At 38.6% G+C, this 24658-nt stretch overlaps 1 protein-coding gene across 4 annotated transcripts in view; it reads left to right on the top strand.

Annotated features, from left to right (window-relative positions):
• Positions 1-24658, top strand: part of Col19a1 (collagen type XIX alpha 1 chain) — a 349367-nt gene that overhangs the window by 278441 nt on the left and 46268 nt on the right. For all 4 annotated transcript variants that reach the window (XM_087205147.1, XM_087205146.1, XM_087205145.1 and 1 more), the window contains 17 exons: positions 919-954; positions 1179-1232; positions 1754-1807; positions 3156-3209; positions 3843-3932; positions 4609-4653; positions 4757-4834; positions 6564-6599; positions 6710-6754; positions 6849-6902; positions 8197-8238; positions 11463-11567; positions 11645-11698; positions 11941-11994; positions 20464-20517; positions 21881-21934; positions 23973-24017. In XM_087205147.1, coding sequence (XP_087061273.1) covers positions 919-954; positions 1179-1232; positions 1754-1807; positions 3156-3209; positions 3843-3932; positions 4609-4653; positions 4757-4834; positions 6564-6599; positions 6710-6754; positions 6849-6902; positions 8197-8238; positions 11463-11567; positions 11645-11698; positions 11941-11994; positions 20464-20517; positions 21881-21934; positions 23973-24017 — 954 coding nt within the window. The remainder of the gene's footprint in view (positions 1-918; positions 955-1178; positions 1233-1753; positions 1808-3155; positions 3210-3842; positions 3933-4608; positions 4654-4756; positions 4835-6563; positions 6600-6709; positions 6755-6848; positions 6903-8196; positions 8239-11462; positions 11568-11644; positions 11699-11940; positions 11995-20463; positions 20518-21880; positions 21935-23972; positions 24018-24658) is intronic.

The following is a 24658-nucleotide window of genomic DNA, read 5'->3' as shown; positions in this document are numbered from 1 at the left end:
ATTTCTCTTTTATTTACCTTAAAGCCTAATAGATTTGATAAAGTAAGATTCCCAAGTATTTAACTTTTTCGTCTGTGACTTTTTACTCTTCCACTTTAAACCTTGCTAAATGCTGTCATGTGATAATACTTTAACATTGGTTTGGCTTATTTGTGCTTTCTTTAACCCATTTCTATTAGTGATTGGCCATGAGTGTTAGAAAAGACATCCAGTTAGGACTCTTAAACTACAAAATTAAAATAGAAGATACCATTTTTTCAACAGTTCTGCTAATGACATAAATGAGATTTATCCAACAGATTGAGTCATGAAAAGAAAACTCATTATAGCCAACATTGTCCTCTTTTGTATGACCTTAATTTTTTCTGCTTTTTAAACAAATTAAGTACCTACATAGTACCTAACAGTAGAATCACAAACACGTATCACCTTAAATTCTATTCTCCTGTCCCTCAGTTGACATTTTAATTCTCTGAGAAATAAGATTACTCATGAACAAGTTCTGTTCCAGCAGAACATTTGTAAGTCAGATTCATTCATAATCTGACAAAGTGAGTCTGATACAGTACACCTGTGAAAATTTGCAACTTGAATGTTCGGGGACTTACTATAGTTGATGACAAATCATAACAATGGTGTCCACTAAGCAGAGAATTGCTAATAGATGTTTTAAATGCTATTGGGAAAAAACTATGATAAAGAAAGAACATGACAAATTATTATTATAAAGAACATGCCAAATTATAATAATGATAAGTGTTTTGATTCATGGTTTGGAATGAATCCGCCTTGATTTCATCATCTCTTCCATAATTTCCCCCTGTTGTATGTTAATCAGTGGAAATGTTATTAAAGTATCAGACACTCAGTGTCATCTGAATTTATCTGTTACCCATATGGTGATTATTTTATTTACAGGGAGAACCTGGGCTAATGGGATCACAGGGAATAAAGGTAATATTCTGGCATTTTTCAATTCCACCTACAGCCTTAATGAGATTGTGAAAATTATAGTCTTAGTTTTTTTGGTTTGGGGGTTTGTTTTTTTTTTTGGTACTGAGGATCAAACATGGTTCCTTGTGCTTGCGGGGCAGGCGGCAGAACCACTGAACTAAATCCCTGGCCCAATTGTGAAAATTATAGTAACATTTAACTTTCTTTCCCACTCATATGCTTAGGGAGAACCTGGAGACCCTGGTCCACCTGGTTTAATAGGAAGCCCAGGACTAAAGGTATATAAGAAGCCACTAAGTTATATTAGGAAATAATTTGGGAATCATAGCCATTCTGTATTTTTAAAGGTGCTTTGGTGTGCCACTCATTTTCTTCACAGATGTTCTGAGATTTATCTTGTTTCCATAGTGATTTTCTCACACTGGCTGCGTTTATTACAAACATAGTAATTGGGCTTCTTGGTTCACAATAGGATTTAAAAATTATTTTTCAGACTATATTCACAATAGTATCCCTGAAAGTTTTAAGAATAAACATCAGCTATATCTATGACCTTGAGCCGTTTTCTTAACAGGGATATGATTCAGTATTCTGTTGCTGAACCAAAATTAGGCAGCCCTGAGGTGCTTGTGTTTCCCATGTGCAGTTCCACAGAAGTGTCCCCAAAAAAGAAGTTATGGAGAAGCATGGGAGAGATGGGGGGAGTGTCCCCAACCATTGGGTAAAGCAGATTACAAATATTTAAGTATAGTCTATTTTTAAAGCAAACTTAAAAAGCATATATCACCCTTTGGTTTAGGGTCAGCAAGGACCTGCAGGTTCCATGGGACCCAGAGGACCACCAGGAGATGTTGTATGTACAGTGTCTTCAATATTTTTAAATGAAATTGAAACTAAGATATGTTTAAAAGAATATCCATGTCTGTTTATGTACCTGAGTTATCCCAAAGACATGGCTCACTTCGACCACTGAAACTGGTCACACTTCACATCAGGGCTATTGGGAAGGCAAATCCCTCCAGGTCTTCATAGGAGGAACTCTGAGTATCATTAGCCTAACAAGTTGGTCTTTGAAACTCAAGTTACCTAAATTATCATTCTGGACATGCTTGTCAGCATTGTTTGTACCTGTAGTAGAAGAGACTGAAATCATGAAACAAGGAAAACCAAGAGAAAAAGCAAACATTTCCAATATGCATGGCTTTTGGTTCAAATCTCCATGAAAGGAAAAACACTTCGAAAACTTTTGTTGTTTCTTTAGCAAGAGCCTTCCTTAGAAAGCAAGTCCTTTGGCTGAAAGTATCTGCTGTCTGTCTGTCTGTCTCTCTCTGTCTCTCTGTCTGTCTGTCTCTCCTCCTCCTCCTCCTCCTCCTCCACACTCTGTCCTTTGGACAACCTCCCTAGCCTTCTGACAAGAGGGAGAGCTGAGAGCTCACCATCAGCTCACATCTGAGAAAATGACAAAAATACTGAGCTACAACTTCTTGAAATGATCACCACTGGATCACAGGGTTCCCTCAAGGCCACCTTAGAGTCTCCTTTTTCCATCGTCTTGTGAGCAGCCTCATGACCTCTTTCTCTGCCTTCCCTGCTCACTGCCTGAGCCTCCAGGGTCAACTGTTCAGCGCTCACCTTCTCTTTGGCACTTTGAACCTCCTGTTCACAGCAGACCTTTTTGTTCCCCAATTATACCTGCTAACTAATGCAGCATTGCAGGGCTGCCTAATGGGAAGACCTAAGGAAAGGGAGAAAATTCTGGGTGCACAGGCAGAGCCACAAGATATTCAAGGAGTGAGATGAAGTGAAATGGCTGGGGCTAAAAAGAATAAAATCAAAAGGAAAGAGCTACTGCTTCCCAGACACAGTAAAAGCCTTTTTTCTAGTCACCCTGGTGTCATTTGGAGTCCTGATAAGATGCCACCACCACCTCCCATCCTTCCGTCTTCTTGGCAATTCCATGAATGGGACATTGCTGCGATCTCCTTTTTGTTTATGTTGTGGGGTTTTTTGCATTAAATCCAGGTGACCTCACTGAAAACAAGCCACATGTTTTTGACTGTTGTTTTTCCATAACAAGCCAAGCCATCCTCTGTAGATTAGATGTTAAAATTATCTTCTCCTGCCTAAGATTCACAGATGTAAGTGTCCTTACAGTCAGAGATGTTCTCATTGCTCTTCTCATTTTATTCTGAATTTTCCAGGGCTTGCCAGGAGAACATGGTATTCCAGGAAAACAAGGCACTAAAGGAGAAAAGGTCTGGTCTGCATTTTGTTTACTTTATGTTAAGTAGGTAGAAGGAGGACACCAAGGGCTCTAAAGGGTTGGGAGCAGTGAAAGGACAGCACAGAGCGGCTCCCAGGGCTGCGCACTGCAGCAGCCTTGGTTCTGGTGCGGAAACGCCTGGGACACAGCCCACTCACTCAGAGAGGGAGTGGTCACAGAGGTCAGAGAGGGAGGCTCTGAGCCAGGCACAGCTCCCAACCGGCACAGACCTAGGCAGTCTCTTATCTTTCGGGACCTGTTTCTTGATATCTGCATGGAAATATTAATGTTGAATTATCATTAGAAAATAAGGAAACTGTAGCGACCCTCTAAGCTTTGTGGATAGATATGCCCTTTCGGGCCTATACTTATACACGTGTGTATGCTTCTTGATACTGCCTAATGTATTACTCACTACAAAATCTAAATTTAAATAGAACATTTAATCAGATTTAAATAGAACATTTAATCAGATTTAAATAGAACCATGTCTAATGTGCATTAGTAAGTTCCTGAGAGAGTGAGTGCCTACGCTGACAAGTTGAAACGGTGGAGACCACTATCTTCCCACTTCTCGGGGGGGGAACCTGAGCAACAGGCAACAGGCTCCTCTTGTTCTCCTCAGGGAGACCCAGGGGGCATCGTAGGCCCACCAGGACTTCCAGGGCCAAAGGGAGAGGCCGGTCCTCCAGGGAAGAGCCTGCCAGGAGACCCTGTAAGTACAAGTATCTCCCATGAGCATCCATTCGTAACTGCTTGTGGGATCCCAGTTTCAAAGCACAAGCAGAAGCTCAGCCCTACCAAAGAAAGAGGCATCTTATTCTGTAGATCAGAAACTTTAATGCAAGCAAGTTGCCCTCTTCTGAAAGACATACATACGCACGCCACAGTTTTGAGTCATGGACTCCCTGAATCCTGTACATAGATCCCTCCCAGAGCTTTGGATCCCAGGACACTGGTTTCAGACCCAAAGTGCTCAAGGACACGACCTTAAAGCAGAACTGCCTGACACTTCCCTTCGCAGATGTTGCCATAGGTTGTCATTTACAAAAAGTCTCTGGGATCCAGACTTTCCCAGGACACAGAACCTGGACCTCCAGTGTCACATGCCTATTTCCCATGCCTTCTTCCTCCTTCTCTTTGAACCTTTTACATGATAATAACAGTAGTTCAGAATGACAGACGTTTCATCATATAGCTAGAAACTTCATATTTTAAAGTAACTATAAGATGTATAACCTATAGAAATTTGTTCCTTATTCCTTGTTCTATTCTCAGAAGGCAGCTTATTCAAGTGAAATGAAATGCAATGAACAATTTTTAAGTTATGACTTGTAAAATATTTTGAAGTTTTTAGAAAAAGAAATGTATTTACCTTTTTTTTCTTTTAGGGTTTAGATGGAAATCCTGGAGCACCTGGTCCACGTGGGCCAAAGGTATAAAAATACAGCTAATTTTAAATGAATGAATGAATAAAAAGTATAACAGAAAATTTGTGTCTTTTGAACCTTGCACTGACAGAAGCACCTCATTTCCCAGGGAGAGAGAGGACTGCCCGGTGTCCAGGGTTCCCCCGGTGATGCAGGCCAGCCAGGGATGGGGATTCCCGGCAGAACGGTGAGATCCATTCTAGCTCTTGAAACACTGTTGATTCTAATATTATGGAGCAAATTCCAATGTTGAGTCTTAATAAGGAGAAAAGAATGAACAAGTGAGGGGCGGAAATGCCAGCAAACACTACTCAGAGGGGATGCTGGCCAAGACGCTACTTCACTAAGTACAGCCAAGAGTCACTGGTTGCTGAATTAGAGTCTGGTCCCAGACGCACGGGCTTTACATTAGAAGTAACCATTTCACCCTTTATACATCTATGTGTTCTAAAAATATAAGCACATGCTTGCAAGATTTTATGCTAATATAAAATTATTAAATATAGATGCTTGTTTCTAATTAACATAAACCAAGTTAATATTTTAAGTGACTGGAATATGTGTAAAAATTCATCTCATTAGAACAAAAAGCACTCCTATGACCTAGGAAACACCAAGACACTAGGAGTTCTGTGTCAGGAACCAGAATCAAAGGCCAAATATTAGAAAACATTTCTCCTCACAACCCTACTGCAAAGGAAATTATAGGGATTTGGATCTGTGATAGGAACCAGGAGGCTCTAGAGACCAAGTATGTTTATTATATCCCTATATATCACAAGCTTGTATTGATCATGAAAGTTAAAAAAAGCATAAGCAGCCATGGATTATGTTATGTACGATTGGCATTTGATTTTTTCAGGGCAAATGTTTTAGTTCATTTTCAGTTGCTATAACAAAATACTGGGACTGGGTAATTTATTAAGAATAAAAGTATGTTTGGCTCATGGTTCTGGAGGCTAGAGAGTCCGAAAGCGTGATTCCAGCCCTGGGAGGGCCTTCTTGCTACAACATAACACAACTGGAAGCATCACATGGTGAGCACAGCTGGCTTCTAGCTCGGACCGCTCTTCTTTTTACGTAATGCCATCAGCGGAATCCCAGTCATGATCCCACCTCCAAATCATATGAACACATGAATTTGAGTATCAATCATCTAACACATGAACTCTAGGGGGCCACACTGAAACCACAGCAGCCAAAATATAGAAGACTATTGAAGACAGAAAATTTTTAAAAGTAAAAAATATTAGGAATTTATTAAGGAAGTAATGAGTTGAAAAAAAACTCACATAGAGGTGCAGTATAGATAGGAATCAAAGGCTTTGACAATATCACCAATATATTTATTTTTAAAAACAAAGGAAAACCAGTGAGCAGTTACAGGTCTTGACTGGATTAGGTTTTAAATTCCTATTTCAGTGGTCCTGGGATATATGATAGGGAAAGGACTAATGGAATTGGGGTTTTCACATCATCTCAGCCTCATTTTTAGTACTCTAAATTCAAATTTTCTAAAAAGAGAAAATAACTGATGATGCTTTACTTCCTACTCCTGTCACTAAACAGTGGTGCTGGCTCTTCCTTCAAAGCAAGAAATGATGCAGAGTAGACAGAAGAAAGGAAGCCATAGGCCAGCTAAAGCAATGGGCAGTGGGTTTCAGGTTGAATGAAATTTGGGTGCATTGTTTGCACAGCCACTCGTAGGCAGCCATATGTGATGGAAAAAGAGTCAGATCCCAGGTGTCTGAGCAAAACCAAGGTATTTCCAGCAACAGATGTTGGGTTATGGCCAGCTTTAGAGAATTTTCAGAGTGTGCATGTTGGAAATTGCTGTTGTTCCACTAAGCAAATTACAACACTTAGTCTCCAGGCATTGCTGGTGGATTCTGATGATTGTGTCTCATTTTATCCAGGGTTCCCAAGGTCCAGCTGGAGAGCCAGGTGTGCAGGTAAACTACTTAACCAAGTTATTCAGAACAACAAATCTAGCTTGCCTTCTCGGGGGAAATTAGAGGAACTGTCCTCTTAAGTAACTGTTTTCATTTTCTTCCTCTTCCAGGGTCCTCGGGGTCTTCCTGGGTTGCCAGGAACTCCAGGGAATGATGTAAGGACTTTCTTTACCTACCCTACTTCACACTGACTTTAATCTGCACACGTAGCATCTTGTAAGGATTTGAACATGCCGCCTCTGTTTTCAGGGAGCTCCAGGGAGGGATGGAAAGCCAGGCCTGCCAGGCCCCCCAGGTGATCCGGTATGTAGACAGACATCACCTGATTTATATATCTTTAATGTACCCAGAAGCCAAACAGACTACCAAGCAAATTTTGGTGTTCAAACTATTAGAATGCTCAGTGACTGCTTGATTTTGTTTATCCCCATTATTTTAGAGGGAAAACAAATTCAAGCTGTGTCAGCAGTTGTGTGTGTGTGATGCTTATTTTCTAAGGGTATAATTCAGCTGTACAATTTTGCCCCAGGCCAAGTCATAGCATATAATGTCTCAGTTCCATGGAAATTGAGATAAAATATATACCCCCTCAGTTTCTATTTTTTCTAATGCTAGTGACTAAATGAATTTTTTCAAAGTGAAAGATCACAGGTAAGTTACCTGCGATACAGCACATGTCCATTGATTGTTTAAAAAGCTATGATGATTAAATCATAAAAACTGCCTTGAGTAGACTCTTAGAAAATGAGTTTAGGTACTAATCGTGTGTTCCAAAGTTTTATTTTAGGTTCAACCTTGCTTTGATAGTGAAATCCCTTTAAGTAGGCTCAGCTTTGGTAATTGCAATTTGAGAGGCCATATGAAACATGACATTATATTAAGAGTTTTATAAAATAAAATCCAAATCTAGCCTCAGTTCTAAACTCCACAAATCCTTTCTGCCTCCCGCACTATGTGGGCCTTGTGTGCCTTTATAAACCTGATGCAAAGGCATATTCTGGCCTAACTCACTCAGCCCCACTGCAGGGACTGCTGTGTGCACCATTTTTGAATGTTGGAAAGTGTAACTCAGGCTTAGGACATCGTAAAATGTATGGCCCAAACATAGTCCCACTTCCCTCACTGCCTGTCTTATCTTATCTCTAAGCCAACTTAGAGCACTTTGGAACTTCTGTGAGAGCCAACTTCAAGCCCGACTTACCTTATACGCTTCATATCTCTCAACAGCTTGATAATGTGCTTGTCAGTGAAGTGATTTCCTTTTAATAACGGACTTGTCTTTGTTACTTAAAACCGATAATGTCGAAGGGAAAGCATAACAGTTTCCATGTCATGAAAATATAGATGCAGAATCAAAACAGTATGTATGAGTTTTTGTGTTCATGCTGGAGGAATAGTGGATGTTCCACAAAACAGTTCTGAATTATGTAGGTGCTGGGTGTCAGTTTCTAACATGAAACATGTTACCCCAGTAATCCTGATAGGCTCTAGAAGCCTTGTTTCCCAATCTCAAATGCCATGAATTTTGAGAAGAAATATCTTCAGTTTTATGTATTTGTGCATATGCATTTATTCATGTTTTTTTCTCCTTAACCAGATTGCACTTCCTCTCTTGGGAGACATCGGAGCCTTGCTCAAGGTACGGTAATGTAAGAAATCATGAGTTATTGTCCAGGAAAACTCAGGAACTCTTTACTAGAAATTGAGTTAATTGCTTAGCCTGAACAACTCCATTTTCAGATGGCAAAAGAACATGGGCCATAACGTATCTTGTGCTATTTCTACTGCTTCCTCCACTCTCCCCTTTTAACCAGGGTGAGTGTGGGGCGAGGGAGGTGGCTCTGAGGAGAGTCACAGGCAGTCATAGCACCGCTAACACCATGGAGTAGCTTCCTTCTCCTCTCCCCTGGAGCAGCAGCTTTCCCTTCATGGGTATTCACCCACCAGCTCACTACTGTGAAAACTAACCCTCCTCAGTGTATCTGTCCTGGCCAGTCCCAGGATGAAACCAGTGCTGTTCAACCAGCTTACAAGGTAGAGCTTTTATGTTGTGGAAATTTACAAAAATAAGCTATAGCATTCCAAAGCCAATAATTGCTGTAACACCCGTTACTTTGTCAAACGAAAATTGTATCTGCCTATCTCATAAAAAATGAATCTTGCTACAATTTTCTAATACTTTCCCATATTTTCTCTGTATGAATGGAAGAACTAATAGTAAGACTGAGGGGTCTGATAATGATGGGAAGGTTATACATTTGTATGTTTCTGTGTGGAATGCTAAGACTGAATCCAGATGAAAATCCACCTTTACTTTATACCTATGACTTATGATGGACAGTGTACACATACTCAACTATAGCTGTGTATATGCCCAATGATTTGCATAAAGACTTGCACAGTAGTAGGCATGCGGAAATATTTATTGAATTGAATCAATCAAAAGCTCAAGATTCTAGTGGATGTATTCATGATTAGAGTTTTGAGAACAGACAGAAACATGAATTGAAATCTGAATATAAGTAAACATTAGAGGAGTTTTTAAGATCTCTGTAATAACATTTTCTTATAGAAAAGACTATTTGGGAGAATTTGAGGAAGAGTTTATATTTTTACTGAGTTACAGTAGCGTGGTATTCAATGTACTGCTTTACTTAATCAAATTTAATCTTCACAATAATACTATAATTTAAAGCCACTGTAGCATTACCCTATATATGAGAAGCCTGAAGTTCCAAGCCATTAAGTAACCTGCTCAGCCACATAGCTGAGACATGTATCACTGACGCAGGAATATAGGTCCTCGGTAAGTCCTAGATCTTCATAAGGGCAGTAGTGTTGGAAATACAATTGTGACTTGCATCATCTCGGAATAGTTAGAATTAAGGATCAGAAATCTGCTGATGGAATACAAGATGGCTCCTCATGGAGACAAAAAAACTGAACAGGCTCTGACAAGAGGAGTAACTTGGGCTTCAGGTAGGACAAGAAAGAAGGCTGTGGTTTTCCAAACCAAAATCCAGATACGGGAATTTAGTTTGGGGTTGGTCTGTTGGTCAATCTGATAATGCAAAGTTCTATCCTGACTGGTACCAAACACATTGACCTGGCCTCTCCACCTTGAGTCTGGAGTGAACTAGATCACCCCACTTTGTTTTCAATATCTTTGAATCAGTATTAAAAGGAGCTGGTATAATTACTAAGGCCTCAGACCTCCTCCTAGGCTAATCTGGGGGTGACTCCCTCTTTGAATGACACTGTGCATTGGCTAAGAGTTGATGCATTTTATTCTTTGCATAAGAAAATCTTAGGTCATTTTAAGAATATTAAATCCAGTTTCCCTTAGTTTATCATTCTGGTGAACCTAACCTAAAGAAAATGAGACCAATTTCCAATGAGTCTTGGAAAACTTTGACTCACAATGATTAACATTTTTTAATATTTTACTAAAACTATCAAGTAAATAATTCAAAAATGTTTCTGCATATTGATACACCAAGGTTTTCACTGTTATTCCCTGTCTATGTATACAATCCATCTTTACCATGCTTTTGAAATATGGAAACACTTTTGGTTCTTAAGCCCACAGGCATTTCCCTATCTTCACAGTTTGTTTTATATATAATTGTCAGTGGTAGTTGTATAATTATATATGTATTTTTAACTCCCCTACCAATACATCAGTCCTTTGAAATGATTCTGTTCCTAAAAGCAGTTTGGAAAATGTTGCACATAACTCTCATAACAGTATAAACCCTGTTTTATACTCAGAATCTATAAGAAGGTTTACCATGAAGAAAGCTACTTAATCCAGCATTTTTGAGACAGTTTGCTTCTGAGCCTTCTCAATGTCACATAAAATTAGTGTTCCGAGGAACATATTTTTGGGAATTAGACCTATGTTGATTATCCACTGGGTCAAAACTATTGGACATGATTAGGCTTGGACTTTGTCACCAATGAGAAGCTTCATCCCTTTTATTGATCTCCCTTTTACTGAAAAGGATGAAAAATTGAGGCTTATATTGTCCTAACCTATGTCAGCTGTTCAACTGTCTCCTCCATTCAAGGTCTTCATTCCACACCTTTCTGGGTCATATTCGTATTCCTTATTAGTAAGCCCTTATAAGGGCTTTTCACAGACACTTTTTCCATGGCTGTGTGATAAGACTTATGTTTCTTACAAGCTCACAGACACTTAAATTCAAGCCTTCACGATAGCTAAAGGTTACAGAGAAAGCAATGAAAAGGTGATTGCATTTAAATTTCTATCTTCTCTTGGATTTGACATCATATTCAAGTCCAAGACACTCAGGGAACTGTTCTTCACGTGAGTGCTTCCACTGACAAAATGTTAGTAAACTGTGGAGGTTTCTCCTACTCATTTTATGTGCAGAATGAGAAATCCTTTCCTGCCAGTTTGTTCTTTTTGTCTTTTACTGACATATGCCTCTGGTTGTAGGAGCTCTGTAATCTTGCCGGTTAGTCTAAGCTTTGATACCATCTCTCTTTAAATGTGCTTCTGAGCAATTGAAAAATCAGTCTGTGTTCTTGACTTACGGGTCTTTTCCTTATTTATTTGGATTTTTTTCATTTAAATATTATCCGAGGCTTTTTTAAAAAATAAAATCTCACTAGTATCATAAACAGATGTCACTGATGAACTTTGCAAATAGTTTTGCCTCCAAAAAGTAATCTTTTCCAATTGAAGAAATAAATTTCTGAACGCAGAGTGACCTTACAATTGCTATGTCACACTTCTCTGACAAAAGCATAAGCAGGACTTCAAGTCGGGTCAAACCTCTCTTTAGAGGTAAATTGTGGTTAAGAATCTTTTAGTAACCTTCTCTTTATACTCATTAGAACTTCTGCGCCAACTGCCAAGCCAATGTCCCTGGGCTGAAAAGCGACAAAGGAGATGAAGGGGGTGCAGGGGAGCCTGGGAAGTATGATTCTCTAGCCCAGAAGGTAAGAAGCCCTCTGCTGCCCACCCCCACACACACCCAGAGAGCATTCTCAGTCCTGTTAACTTCTCCGTCCTCCAGGGCGATATGGGGCCACGGGGTCCTCCAGGAATCCCAGGCAGAGAGGGGCCAAAGGTAAGAAAGTCCTCGGTGGGATTTTCGGTTCAAAGTGAAAAAAGAAACCCTGTTCTAAAATATGCCTTTTCTTTACAAAGCCTATTTTGAGAAGGTAAGATAAAAAGCCATTTGGAAATGTCACCATTATTTTGTTTCCTGATTCCCTCCCAATTGTCTATGCTGTGTTCTGATAGATGTTTTCTGTTGTTCAGAAGATAACAGTAGTTGAGCATACTCACTAAACTTACCTGTCTTTTCAGGGAGCCAAAGGAGAGCGAGGCTACCCTGGAATACCTGGGGAGAAAGGTGATGAGGTAAAGCATTCTTCTCTGAGATAATAAAATCCTAATGCCGATTCTCCACTTGACTCAACTGCAGAAAGACATCAGTTTTTCTATGGCTCATATTTAATGCTAAAACCAATAAAAACAAAATAGATGGTTACCACATTTTAAATAGTATGTTCATGCTTACTACCAGTGGCCCAGTTTTGAGACAGAAATTAAGGCACAAAGTTGATATAATAGTCATGTTTCATTGTTGCTGTTTTCATGTAGCAGGTAGAGGGATAAAAGTGAGGGAGACGAAATTTTCTGAGAGAACTGAAGGAATGAGTGAAGAACCAGTCCAGGACTGAGGCCAGGCCCAGGTCTCAGCAGTGCTCCACCCCGACACTGCCGCAACACTGTTCCATGTCCTTGGCTTGTCTGTGTCGCTACTCGACACCCAAACTCTTGGGAGAAAAACTACCAAAAGGAGCTCATTGGACTAGTCTAGATCAAATGCTCACCCCCCAAAGTAAGGATCCAGTGTGGTTTTGAGATAACAGCAGAATCTCTGGATTCTGACTCTCAGGATATCATTCTGTCTTGCATAATCCATATCAACTCTTAGAAAAACCAATTAGAATGATGAATTGTTGTTAAACAGTTTTGATAATAGTTCTTAATGAAAGTAAGTAGACCATCTGGCATATTTTAACCTTGATGTTAGTGCAGAAAATTAGAATGGTGTAAAGTAAACCTATTTTTCTAGTTGGAGTTATACTGCAAATTATCATTGTGCAATATTGTTTTTAACTCTGATTCTGTTCTAACTTTGATTCTGTTCTAAAAAGCTTGAAGTTTGGCTTGGGATTTTTTTTTCTCTGGTTAGGAAACAGGAAATATTTTTATCTATAAATAAAACATTTAAAGGCATTTTGTTTTCAAAATAAATGTTAATAGGCTTTTCATTTCCTCAGCGCTACAGAAGGTTTCACTAAAGTACAATTACGGTAACAGATTTTTAAAGTCCAACAGCTTTTTTGAGAAGGTAGTAGCAAAAAGATGAAGAAATAGCTGGAATTCAAGTTTTTATAAATGATTTTAAGTTGAATTCACTAGAATTTAATTTTTATTGATTTTCCCAGGTACTTTGTTCTCTTGCTGAACTGAAATCCATTGTTAATATTCTTCCACTACTATTTTAATATGCTCTTTCTTAGATATACCTTATGGCTTTTTTGACATAGAATACCCAAAATTTTGCACAAGTCCCATTACATGGAGGAATTCTAGCAAGTTAAGGAGATTATTTTCCCTTATTTTTCACATCACATAAGTGAATAAATCTGAAGTAATATATTGACTCTGATGGTCCACTTGAGTGGAATATACCAGTAATATTGAATGTAGTTGTCTTCTACTTGGACCAGATACTTCCTGAAATAACAGTTTGTTGATTTAAGAGAATGAAACTTTGACCAAAAACACACGCATTTCCAAACATGCGCACGGTCAATAGACCATTGTTTTTAACATGTGTACATAATCTTGCATCTTACAAAATTTCAAATGTCCAATCAACTTTTCATGGAAAAGGCCCAGAGGGACAGTCTATGTCTTTGTTGACTTCTAATTTTAGTATACCCAATTTTATCCATTAGTAGCCTGTTTGATTATTGCTCTTAGAAAAGTGGCATTACCGCCCACCCTTTTCACAGGTGGTTCTATACAGCTCAAGGTGGCAATCTAAGATGCTACTAGAACACAACCCACCTTTACAGTCAGAGTGAAGTCTTGCTTGGAGTGCAGGTCTTCCTACAATATTTCAGAATAACTGAGAAATAAGACATGAAAATATTGCCAGTCATAAATTAGAGCAACAGAGAACAAATATTCTTAGCAGCAGTTTAGCTAGAACTTGCAAAATCAAAGTATCAAACCAGAGAACTCACTTGACTCTAATGATACCTGAATATGCAATAAATTTTAATTTGTATTTTAGTTTGGCACTATATCCTAAATTGACTGTCCTACTCTTTAATATGCATTTGTCTTCTTTAAGACCATCTTGTCATTTAAAATTATCTTATTGCCCTTTATACATCCATAGTAACTTTTACCCTTACGAAATTTCAGCTTGCTCAGAAAAAGACTGCTGAGAATTATTTTTTTTTATTTATGGACTGAGGTTTATTTCAAAGTTTAATGTGGCCATCAAAGGTTAATGAGTCCCAAGCTTATAAATTAGAGTACCTCAGAGTTGAGGCAAAGTGAAGCAAAAAGAGGAATGCAAATGTATATGCATAATTTATACATGTACATATAGAGAGAATTTTATGGAAATGTAGGCATTTTAGATAAAGAAATTTATACTATAATGTATATAATATCCTGTCATTTAAAAGTATCATTCCTAAAAGAAAAACTTTTCCATTTATGAAAATATAGTCTCATAAAGTTAACGATGGGGAAGAGGCCTGGTCCATCATACTAATCTGTACAGTCTCCAGGTGCGCGGTTACACACAGCACTGGGGCTGAAATAGACATGTTCACATTCCTTAACACACACAGCAAGACTCTGCCCAAGATTTATTGCATGATGAATCCAACATGTTAAACAGCATTGTTTCCAGTTTGCTTTTGTATCACATCCCAGGGATAAACCTGAAAGCCTATGATTTCATTTGCCACTAAATGGACAGACTAGAAGACCTGGTTGAGCTTACTCCTTGATCCCACTGATGCAGGGGAACCCTGATTCAGCTCACAGTCCCGTCAAACTCTCATAAATAAAGATATAAGAAGTAAATATGCAGAGAGGAGGCTTCCAGGCCACCGTACCACCCCTGCGAGCACAGAGGAGGTAAGCCACTCACAGCACACAAGAGGGGCCTTCTGGGCTGCCATTACCCCACACACACCAGCACACAAGAGGTGAGCCACAGGGGGGCCAGCAGCATCACCCCCTCGATGAAATGAGAAGACACATAAACAAACTTCAAAACCAGACTTCCAGATCACCTAAAACAAGCCCAAAGGGAAATGAGATGGAACATTGTGATACTCAACCACCTGGACTCCCTGAACTGGTAAGAAAAGAGGATCTGGAAAAATGAAATCAGAAAGAATTTCTCATATACCGACAGAGTTGTGCCCATAGTGCAAGACATAAATAAATCTAGAGAGGACACAGATAAAAAATAGGGGAGCTGAGGAACATGATGGAATGGCAACATAGGCAACAAATGGAATCCATAAAACACATGCAAACAGATTTCCAGATTAAAAACTCCATTGAAAGTCTATCCAGCAGAATGAACCAATGTGAGGACAGAATTTCAGATATAGAAGATAAGATTGCAATTAGTGATCAGGAAAAGAAAAATTTCTTTAAAATTGTTAGGGACCATGAGAAATCAATCCAGCAGCTGCTACATGATGCAAAAAAGAATAACATAAGACTGATTGGAGTCAATGAAGAAACAGGAGAGACTGCAGATGACATTAAAAAACTGTTCACAGAAGTGATGACAGAAAACTTCCCAAGCAAGGGAAAAGAACTTGACATACAGATAAGTGAGGCATATAGGACTCCAAGTAGCTGCAATCAAAAACAATCTACACATAGGCATATAATAGTTAAGATTCCAGAAACCCAACAGAAGAACAAAATTCTACAAGCAGTTACAGAAAAGAAACAAATCACATACAAAGGAAAGCCCATCAGAATCACAGCAGACTTCTCACTGCAAACCCTCAAGGCAAGAAGAACTTGAAGTGATGTATTTCAAGCCCTAAAAGAAAACAGCCTCCAACCCAGATTGATGTACCCTGCAAATTATCTTTCAAATTTGATAGAGAAATAAGATACTTTCATGACAAAGAGCCCCTCAGGAACTTCGTGAATACCAAACCAGCACTCCAAAAAAATTTAGACAATATCCTAGGAAAAGACAATGAGGAACACAACCCCAGGAAGCCCAGCAGCATGAGTCCATAGAGCACAACAAGAAATTAAAAGCAAAGGGGGAGAATCCAACAAACAGAAAAAGTCATGACAATAATAAATCAATATGTATGAGTTATAACCATCAATGTTAATGGTCTCAATTCACCAAACAAAAGAAATAGACTGGCAGAATGGGTCAAGAAGCAAGATCCAACAATATGCTGCATACAAGAAACACATTTAATTCAAAAAGAAACTCATAGTCTGAAGGGTAAAGGGTGGAAAACAATACTCCATGTGACAGGGACCGAAAAAAAAAAAAAAAAAAGCAGGAGTAGCTATCCTCTTTGCAGATCAAATGGATTTCAAACCAAAATCTGAACACTCTGTTCCCAAGAATTTCAGATAAGGGATAGTCAACTTGTATGTAACAAATCTATTGTGAATATGTGTTTTCATTCCTCTCAAGTAAAAACTTAAGAACAGGACTGTTGGTTCTTAACAGTAACACAAGAAATTTCAATATTATTTTCCAAAATGGTTTTGTCATTTTACATTCACATTAGCAGAATTAGAAAGTTCTAACTGGTTCACACCTAAGCTGACATTTGTTCTTTTAAAACCTTTAATCTCCCTAATGAGTGTATAATATGATCTTTTTATTGTACTGATTAGTATTTTTCTGATTCTAGTGTTGCACACCTTTCCTTGTGCTGTACTGGCTATCATCTTCTTGTGTCTACTTTTTAATTGGGTTGTCTATTAATGAGCTGTAAGAATTCTTTATATATTCTGGTCATAGGTTATATGCATTATAAATATGGTCTGTTTAAGGACTACTTTTCATTTTCTTAACGATGTCATTTAAAGTTCTAAATTTTGATGGAATCTCATTTATCAAGTTTTTCTTTTATACATCATGGTTTTTATATCCTAGGAAATTCTTGCCTACCCTAAATTCATAATTTTTCCCTTATAATTTTCCCTTATAATTTCTTCTTAAAGTTTTATAGTTTTAGTCTTTCATATTTAGGTTCATAGATCCTTTCAAGTTATCTTTATGTATGGAAATAAAGGGTTGAGGTTAATTTTTTTTGTATATGGATACCAGGTGTTCTAGTGCCATTTGCTGAAAACACTATATTTTCCTCTGATCTTGAATTGAGTTTATGTTCTATAAAATGTTACTGTTAAATAATCTTTCAAAACTCAGTGGACCATATATGTGTGGTTCTATTTCTAGATTCTCTTTTATTCCAGTGATCTATATGTCTTTCCTTATGCCAACACTGCCTTGATTACTGTAGCTTTAGAGGAAGTCTTAAAATTAGGTACTAAGTGTCTTCCAACACTGTTTTTTTTTTCTTTTTTACTTTTCTATGTCCTTTGTACTCCTACATAACTTTTAAATTGCAATATCCAATTCTTCATTTATAGCAAGTATACATAGACCTGAATTTTTATATATACCTTGTGTTTTCTAATCCTGCTAAATTCAAATACAAGTTCTAGGGGCTCCTGGAGATTTCTTAGTATTTTCTCTGTAGATGATCATTTCATCTACATATAAAAATTTTACTTCTACCTTGTCAATCCTATCCTAATTGTGTCTTTTTATTGCCAGACTATTTTGGTTTGGGCCTATGTTTCAAAGTTTAATGGACAGATGAAGAGTAGGCATATCTGCCCTTGTTCCCCACCTTAGGGAGAAAGCATTGTATCTTCTCCATTCATATAAGGTATTCTCACTGGAAGTATGGAGTACATGTCTTTAATCTGTTGAGAAGGTTCTGTTCTACTTCTAGTCTCCTGATAGCTTTTACCATGAACAGCTGTAGAATTTAGTCCAATACTTTCTCTCCAACTAGTGACAGGATCATATGGCTTTTTCCTTTCCTCTGTTAAAATGATGACTTCTGGGGGTGGATCTTCCAATACTGAACCAACACTGCCATCCCTATGATAAAACCAATTTCTACATACTGCCAGATCTGACTTCTAATAGTTTGTTTTGTTAAACAAATTTCTATCTATGTCCATGCTTTTTTCTTCTATTATCTTTATCCAGTTTTAGGATTAGCACAATGTTGATTTCCTAAAATAAGGGGAGAAGTGTTCCTTTTTTCTGCTTTAATTGTTTGATATAATTTATCAGTTAAAATGTATATGAGCCTGCTGTTGTCATATAGGTAGGTTTTCAAGCTAGGAATATACTTTCTTTAATAGGTGCTATTCAAATTTTATATTTCCTCCAGAGTCAGTTTCATTAATTTGTCTTCCAAGGTACTTCTTAGAAGTTGTCAAATTTATTTCAAAAAAGATTTTTGTAATATGCTTTCTATATCCTTTTAAATTCTGTAAAATCTGTGGTAATGTCCTCTAGATCTTGATATTATAATTTTAAAAATGTATAATTGATATTGTGTAATAGGGAAAAAAAAAGGTCTAAAGGAATACGGGAAGTAGGAGGGGTAGGGGAAAGTAAAGAAGGGAAAAGAAAAAACATGAGAAAAGAAAAAAAATGGAAACAAAGTCTTTGCAAATAGGGAAGGGTGGGCAGGGAAAGGGGAAAAAATAAGAACCCAGATACATCATGTAAAGGTACAAGATCCTAATGATGAATGTAACTGTATTTTATACCTAAAATGTACCAATAAACTTAATGGGAAAAAAAGTAAATATGCAGTAATTTCATCATGGTCACTTTATCTAATATTTATAATTTATACAGAATCTGCCCAAAAAATGTATACACACTTCAGGAAAAGAAAAACTTGAATATTTTAATACTAAGTTTATTGAGACATCGCGACAGTAATGCAAGTTACCTTTAGCTTCTACAGTGACAAGAGGTGCTCAAAGTGGTGGCCATGAGCTTCCAGACATCAGTACTTCGAACTGCTGCTTGGGTAACCTTGGGCACTGAGATTTCTGCACATGGATTTTCAATTTCTTCCCTACGGGCCAGAAGTGTAGTGGGTTTTCTACATATGAGAGTAACACCATTTGTTGAAAAAACATCCTACTACTTTTCTTTTCCTGAAGTGTGTATACATTTGGGGGGCAGGCTCTGTACATATAAATTCATATTTCACAACAGCAAAGGGGGAAGGAAGCATGTGACAAAGTGTATTGGCCATATAAACAGAATATTCAGTAAAGGAAATTAAATCTTGAAAGAGTAGAACTATTTGATCTAGAACATGGAACTTTTTATTTTGCAGTGCTTTGGGTTGAACCTAGGGCCTTGCATATGCTATTGCTTTGCCACTGAGGCTGTCATTCTAGAACTTGATGCCATATGTGTTTATCTAAAATAACAAAAGAGCATCATAATTTTTCTATTACAGAAGTGATCTAAGTTTGTTATGGAAAATTTGGGAAATTCACAAAAAGTTCTAAAATGATGTTACCTCTATTCCCACTGCCCAGGAAAAAGTGCTGGTAATATTAACATAGTAATCCACAATCCCTAAACCTAGAAAGACTTAAAAAAACCTGGAAGCTTTTCCCAAGTTTGCAGAAAATTCATCTGGCAGCAAAATCTGACCTGACTTCACATCGAGCTGGTCTATTTTTCTCCCTCTATCAGATACCATATTGCTACAGAAATATTTCTGTGGGCATCGCTGGAAATGCTACTTAATACTCAGAACATGGACTGTGTTGCCCTTGTAAAAAGTCTGAAAATCCAGAATTCTGAAATACCTGACACAACTTTCTAGATAAAATATCAATTTGCCATGACGGAATAGTAAAAATCTGTTTATCATTCCTATCATTCCTTATAGGAAATGTTTTTATAATTGTTTAAATTGACCTATGCTATTTAACATTTTGTAGCTTTTTCCATGTTATCTAATAGTTCTCTAAATCATAATTTTAATAGTTATAAAGTGTTTCCTATTATAAATTTTTATGCAATTTATTAATATTCTGTTGGTGCACTTGATAATGGAACAAAATTACACAAGTTGATGGTTAATTTTGTACATCCTTCCTTGATATATAAATGTATCAGCATTTTAAATACTATCCAGTTGTGCTTGCTTCGGCAGTACATATACTAAAACTGGAATGATAAATACTATCCAGTATAATTGGCATTATTCTACAAACCCAAGGAGGGAAGGAGCACTTTTATGCTTAATCCATAAAAGGACAGCAAATTTAAATTTACCAATGAGCCAAATTTCTTCCTGTGACAAACCGATTGGCTAAACTAGATTTATCATTAAATGTATTCCATTTTTCTCTCAGCTGAATGAAGCCTTCATGTAATCATACATTTCTCTGCTGGCATTCTGCCGATCTGAAGTTTGTATTTCTGTGCTTTAGCAGAGCTGGCTCTGTAAGATCTGAAATGCTCTGTGAATCATCAGATCAATTCCATCAAATGGCGTCTTAGCCAGCACCCTTACTCTTTGGAAATAAATATTTATACACGGCATACATATGTTTCCTAGTTAGCTAAAATATGTTTGTCATTATGTTTTTCAATAATATTTGATTAACTGAATGCATTGTTCTCTATAGCAGATTTTATGGTAAACCTTTCTCTTCTAGGGTCTTCAAGGAATTCCAGGCATTCCAGGAGCCCCGGGCCTGACTGGACCCCCTGTAAGTATTCATTAAACTTCTACTCAGAGCTCACACCTGCTGGAGTGACTTTAGGTGTGTTAAGATTCCTTGTCTTTTACTCTGTGCTTCTGCATAGATTTCCAAGGGTTGCCTGGAAAAACAGCCCATCCACCATCTCATGTTTCATTTAGTATTATTTAAGGCTGGTGAGCATGCTGGACTGCCACAGAATTCTTCCAGACCAGAAAGCAGTCAGGGAATAAGCTACTCTAAAATAGAAATTAGATCTCAAAGAGCATTCCATTTTTTAGTTAGAATTTCTTAGCACTAACCTTTAGAAAAGATTTTTTTTTTAATACCAGGAATTGAACTCAAGGCCTTGCACTTGCCAGACAGGCACTGTAAGTAAAGATACTCTGATGGAAACAGAAGCTGAGAATTTATTTCTGCCGAACAAGAGTAAATCAAAGATTATCAGATTTATTTTTATTCTCATATATGAGCTTAAAAGTGCTCTAATTTTAAAGGATCCACCATCCCATAAATGTGCCATTGTGGCCATTGTGCCTTTGATTATTGTGTTTTCCTAGAATACTGGAGAATCTTTTTTTTTCCACCTGCCAAACCTAATTTGAATTTCAAATAAATAATTTTTTTAGTGTAAGATCATCTCAAGTAATGTTTGTACTTGCTAAATCTAGCACCCAATTCATGTCTCAATGTCTCTCTTCCCTTCTTAGAATTCCTTTACAGATAGAATTTCTACCACACAAATAGGATGGTAATCATATTCCTTAATATGACTGAATCATGGGTTTGTCGTAATTAAATTTTTACCATGTATGCCTTTACCACAGTATATAGAACAAATCTGGTTTTAAATTGTACAGTAAAATTAAAAGTTATAAACAGCTATGAAAGAAGCCATGAAAATTATAGCTAACTCTATTCCTAAAGAAGAATTAAAATTAAATTTTATATTTTGCTGATAAAATGTAGATCACATAACTCAATATGCACATTGTTAATTCTGCCGCATCTTGAAGTATTTAAAATGTTGATCGCTACCAAAATTATAGCTCATTTAGGAAGGCATAATGTTATGTAAATTTCCATTTAAACAGCAAGGCTAGATTCTTAAATGTATCAAAAGGTTCCAATTAAGGTCATTAAATGTGGTTGGCCAAGGTGAAAAAGCGACCACAAATACAAATTTCACCCTTCCAAGGGCTTATCAGCAGGGTACAGGTGCTGATACAGCCTGAAGAAATGTAAGCGTGTAGGACTGACTTAATTAGAACCACATGACCTTCACAATGTGTAAGTTTTACCAACCAGCTTCCAACACCTTTTGGCTATTTAGTTGTTCTTTCTGCAACAAAATTAGTTTTCTGTCTTACAGGGATTAATAGGAAGAACTGGACATCCTGGTCCCGTGGGAACAAAGGGTGACAAGGTACAGACGGAAAACCTCACTTGCCATCTGACTTGCAGCTTCGGTTGGGGGTTGATGGCACCATTTATTGAGGGGCCATACAGTTGAGCCCAGTCTGGAAGGAGAAATGGTGTCAGGGAGTGACTATTCTTGGAGTAGACTTGGAAGGGTGTGTTCTGGCAGTTGTTCAGAGCAGCGGAGGGATCCTCCTAGGGAAAGACTTCATTTCCTAATACAGCTCCCTGCAGGGGGAGATTTGTCCTAGGAACTGGGGCTGGGAAGCAGACCACAGCAGGTGCCATGGTTCCAGACACCTTGCTGGCCATGGAAAGGGATTCCAGTAACCACAGGGTCTGGAAATTCTGTCTCTAGAACGTCATAGGGGAAATTAAATAAGGACCTTGTTTCCTGGGGAAGCCAAAAATTGGAAAAATGTGTGCCTGTGGTGCGAAGGGAGGACAAGAGCAGAGCATTATCAGAAGACTTCCCAGGTTTGCCAAACTTCAGGTCTAAACCGGCAGAGTCGGCAAATGAGTAAAATAATCCTTCCTATTCAGACTGGAGAAGAATCAGTGGTCCAAATGAGCCACTTTCGGTGTGTCTCACCCACTTGTCAGGCTCCAAGTACCATGTCCTAAATGGAGTATGAAGGGATAGAAGAGCAAAAGAATCCACAAAATTCAAAGAAAACAATGTGCTTATTCTAGATAGTCTCAGCACGTTTTTGCTGGTGATACCCCAAGGACCTTGCCCCATCTCACAGCCTCTTTTCTCTGCTCTCTATGGAAATTACTCAGTTATACACTTGCCTTTGAAGTTAATGGGAATTCCAACTGAGATGAGCTTGGGGCACAAATGAGAATGAAAATGTGACTTTTATTTGTGCCAAATTGGGGTAAAACTCCTTTCAGTGGGTACATATCCTTCCTTGTTTATTGGCTTATGGGAACTGTGGCATAATTCTGACTGTAGGCAGTCAGAACATGACATGTCATAAAGAGATATCCACCATCAAAGCAGTTTGGGAACAGAGACAACATGTTTATTCTTTGTCAACATTCTCAGGCGCATATTGCAATAAGAACTTTATAGTTTTTGATAAATGTACAAATTGTATGATGATTACTTTTGCTACTGGAAAATGGGTCGGCACCGGAATAAAATCCTTGATCGAATTTTGGAAATAGGCTAAAATCTCTCAAAATTCTTGGGCATTGTATTTGTACTCTGCCTGGATTCTTTTTTTCATTAACCATTTCTTGCCATTGCCCCTGAAATAGAGTATCTTGTACAGTCTTTTAAGTCTATTATTCTAAAAACAATGCACAGTTACAGGAACGAAAGACCAAAAAGCTACAGTAACTGCTTCCTGTACGTCACTAAGTATTCCATGTTTTATAAAAATAAAAGCGAAATGCACTTCCAAGTTTGAATTTCAATTTATTTTTCACGAATTCTAGCGCTTCTGCTAGAAGCAAGTCTAGGGCTGTTTCAATGGTGTGGGCTGTCTCCCTTAAGAAGTGTTGTATCAGTCACTTTTCAGCACTCCTAAATCCTTGCACTAACGTAGGAAACCGAGGAAGTTTCTCCTCCTACAGAGATAACACAGACTGTGATTTTCTGCTTTGTTCAAATTGTATGGATGGGGCCTCTGGTTCCCAGTAAATGAAGGTGGTGGCGAGGTTAAAAGTGAGGGCGAGCCCGGAGGCCACCATCCTAGAGACCCTGTCAGAGGAACTTTGCTCGGTCCCCCCATGGATGCACGAAGCCCAAGATGTGGGCATCTGGCTTGTCTGGCTTCCTTTAAAATAAACTTCATTCCCTGGAGTTCCCATGGTGAGAATCTGGACAGGGTGGGGAATGGCGTTCACCATCCCTAGGGTGTAGATGTGCTTTCCTGGGGCAGGGGAAAGCTACGCCGGGTAAGACTGCACAAGGCTGAGACAAATGACAGGTCATCCTCGTGTTAGAAGACGGCTCTGCACAATCACAGTCGGGCTCATAAAACCGGGGTAGAAGTGTCTAAGCCAGTTGATTTTGGCCTGTGTGTCCCTTGCAGGGCAGCGAGGGACCCCCTGGGAAACCTGGACCCCCTGGACCACCCGTGAGTTGTTTCACAGTTAACATCCGTGTGCTTACAGGTGACTTATCACTGTGTGTAGCTGGTCTAACAGGCAGAAGTCTGCTGAGTTCAGTGCACACCTGCAAATGGCAGCCAGTGCAACCCTGGGCAGACCTGACCTGCTCCCCCTTTGGCTCAGCCGTCTTGTGCAGTGTTCAGAATTGCACACTGCAGGCCTCCCTGCGTGGACTCGGGGGACCTGAGTGTGTGCCCTGGCTGTCCATGTCCTGCCTGAGGGCCGTGGAGAGTCAGGTCCTGTCAATGAGCCTCATTCACGGAAAATAAAGGAGCTCTGAAGAGAGATCCCTTTTGGTGTTATGCTCTGTGCTCATTCCCATCCAAGATGTCTGAGATGCAAGGAACTGCTATTTATATAGCGCCTAGTGACAAAGTGTACAAGAGCCATCGATGTATTAGTGCTGGTGATTGAGATGGATGTGCCCTGTGTCTGGGAGGCTGGAGAGGACAAGGCCGCTCTCTGAGGCAAGACTGCCCCCCTGTGGCGCCGCACTCAAACTGCAGCAGAGCCGAGGTCCAGGCTGAAGGCTCTTTCCACCTTACCTCCTAGGGCCGAATCGGTTGAAAACAAGAATGTGTTTGTGGGCAGTTGCACACTTTGCACA

Source organism: Heterocephalus glaber, unplaced genomic scaffold, assembly GCF_053883595.1.
Source record: "Heterocephalus glaber isolate CG9 unplaced genomic scaffold, H.glaber_assembly_v1.0 deba00000594, whole genome shotgun sequence".
In the NCBI taxonomy this organism is placed as follows: Eukaryota; Metazoa; Chordata; class Mammalia; order Rodentia; family Bathyergidae; genus Heterocephalus; species Heterocephalus glaber.
This window is presented reverse-complemented; position numbering and strand designations above follow the sequence as displayed.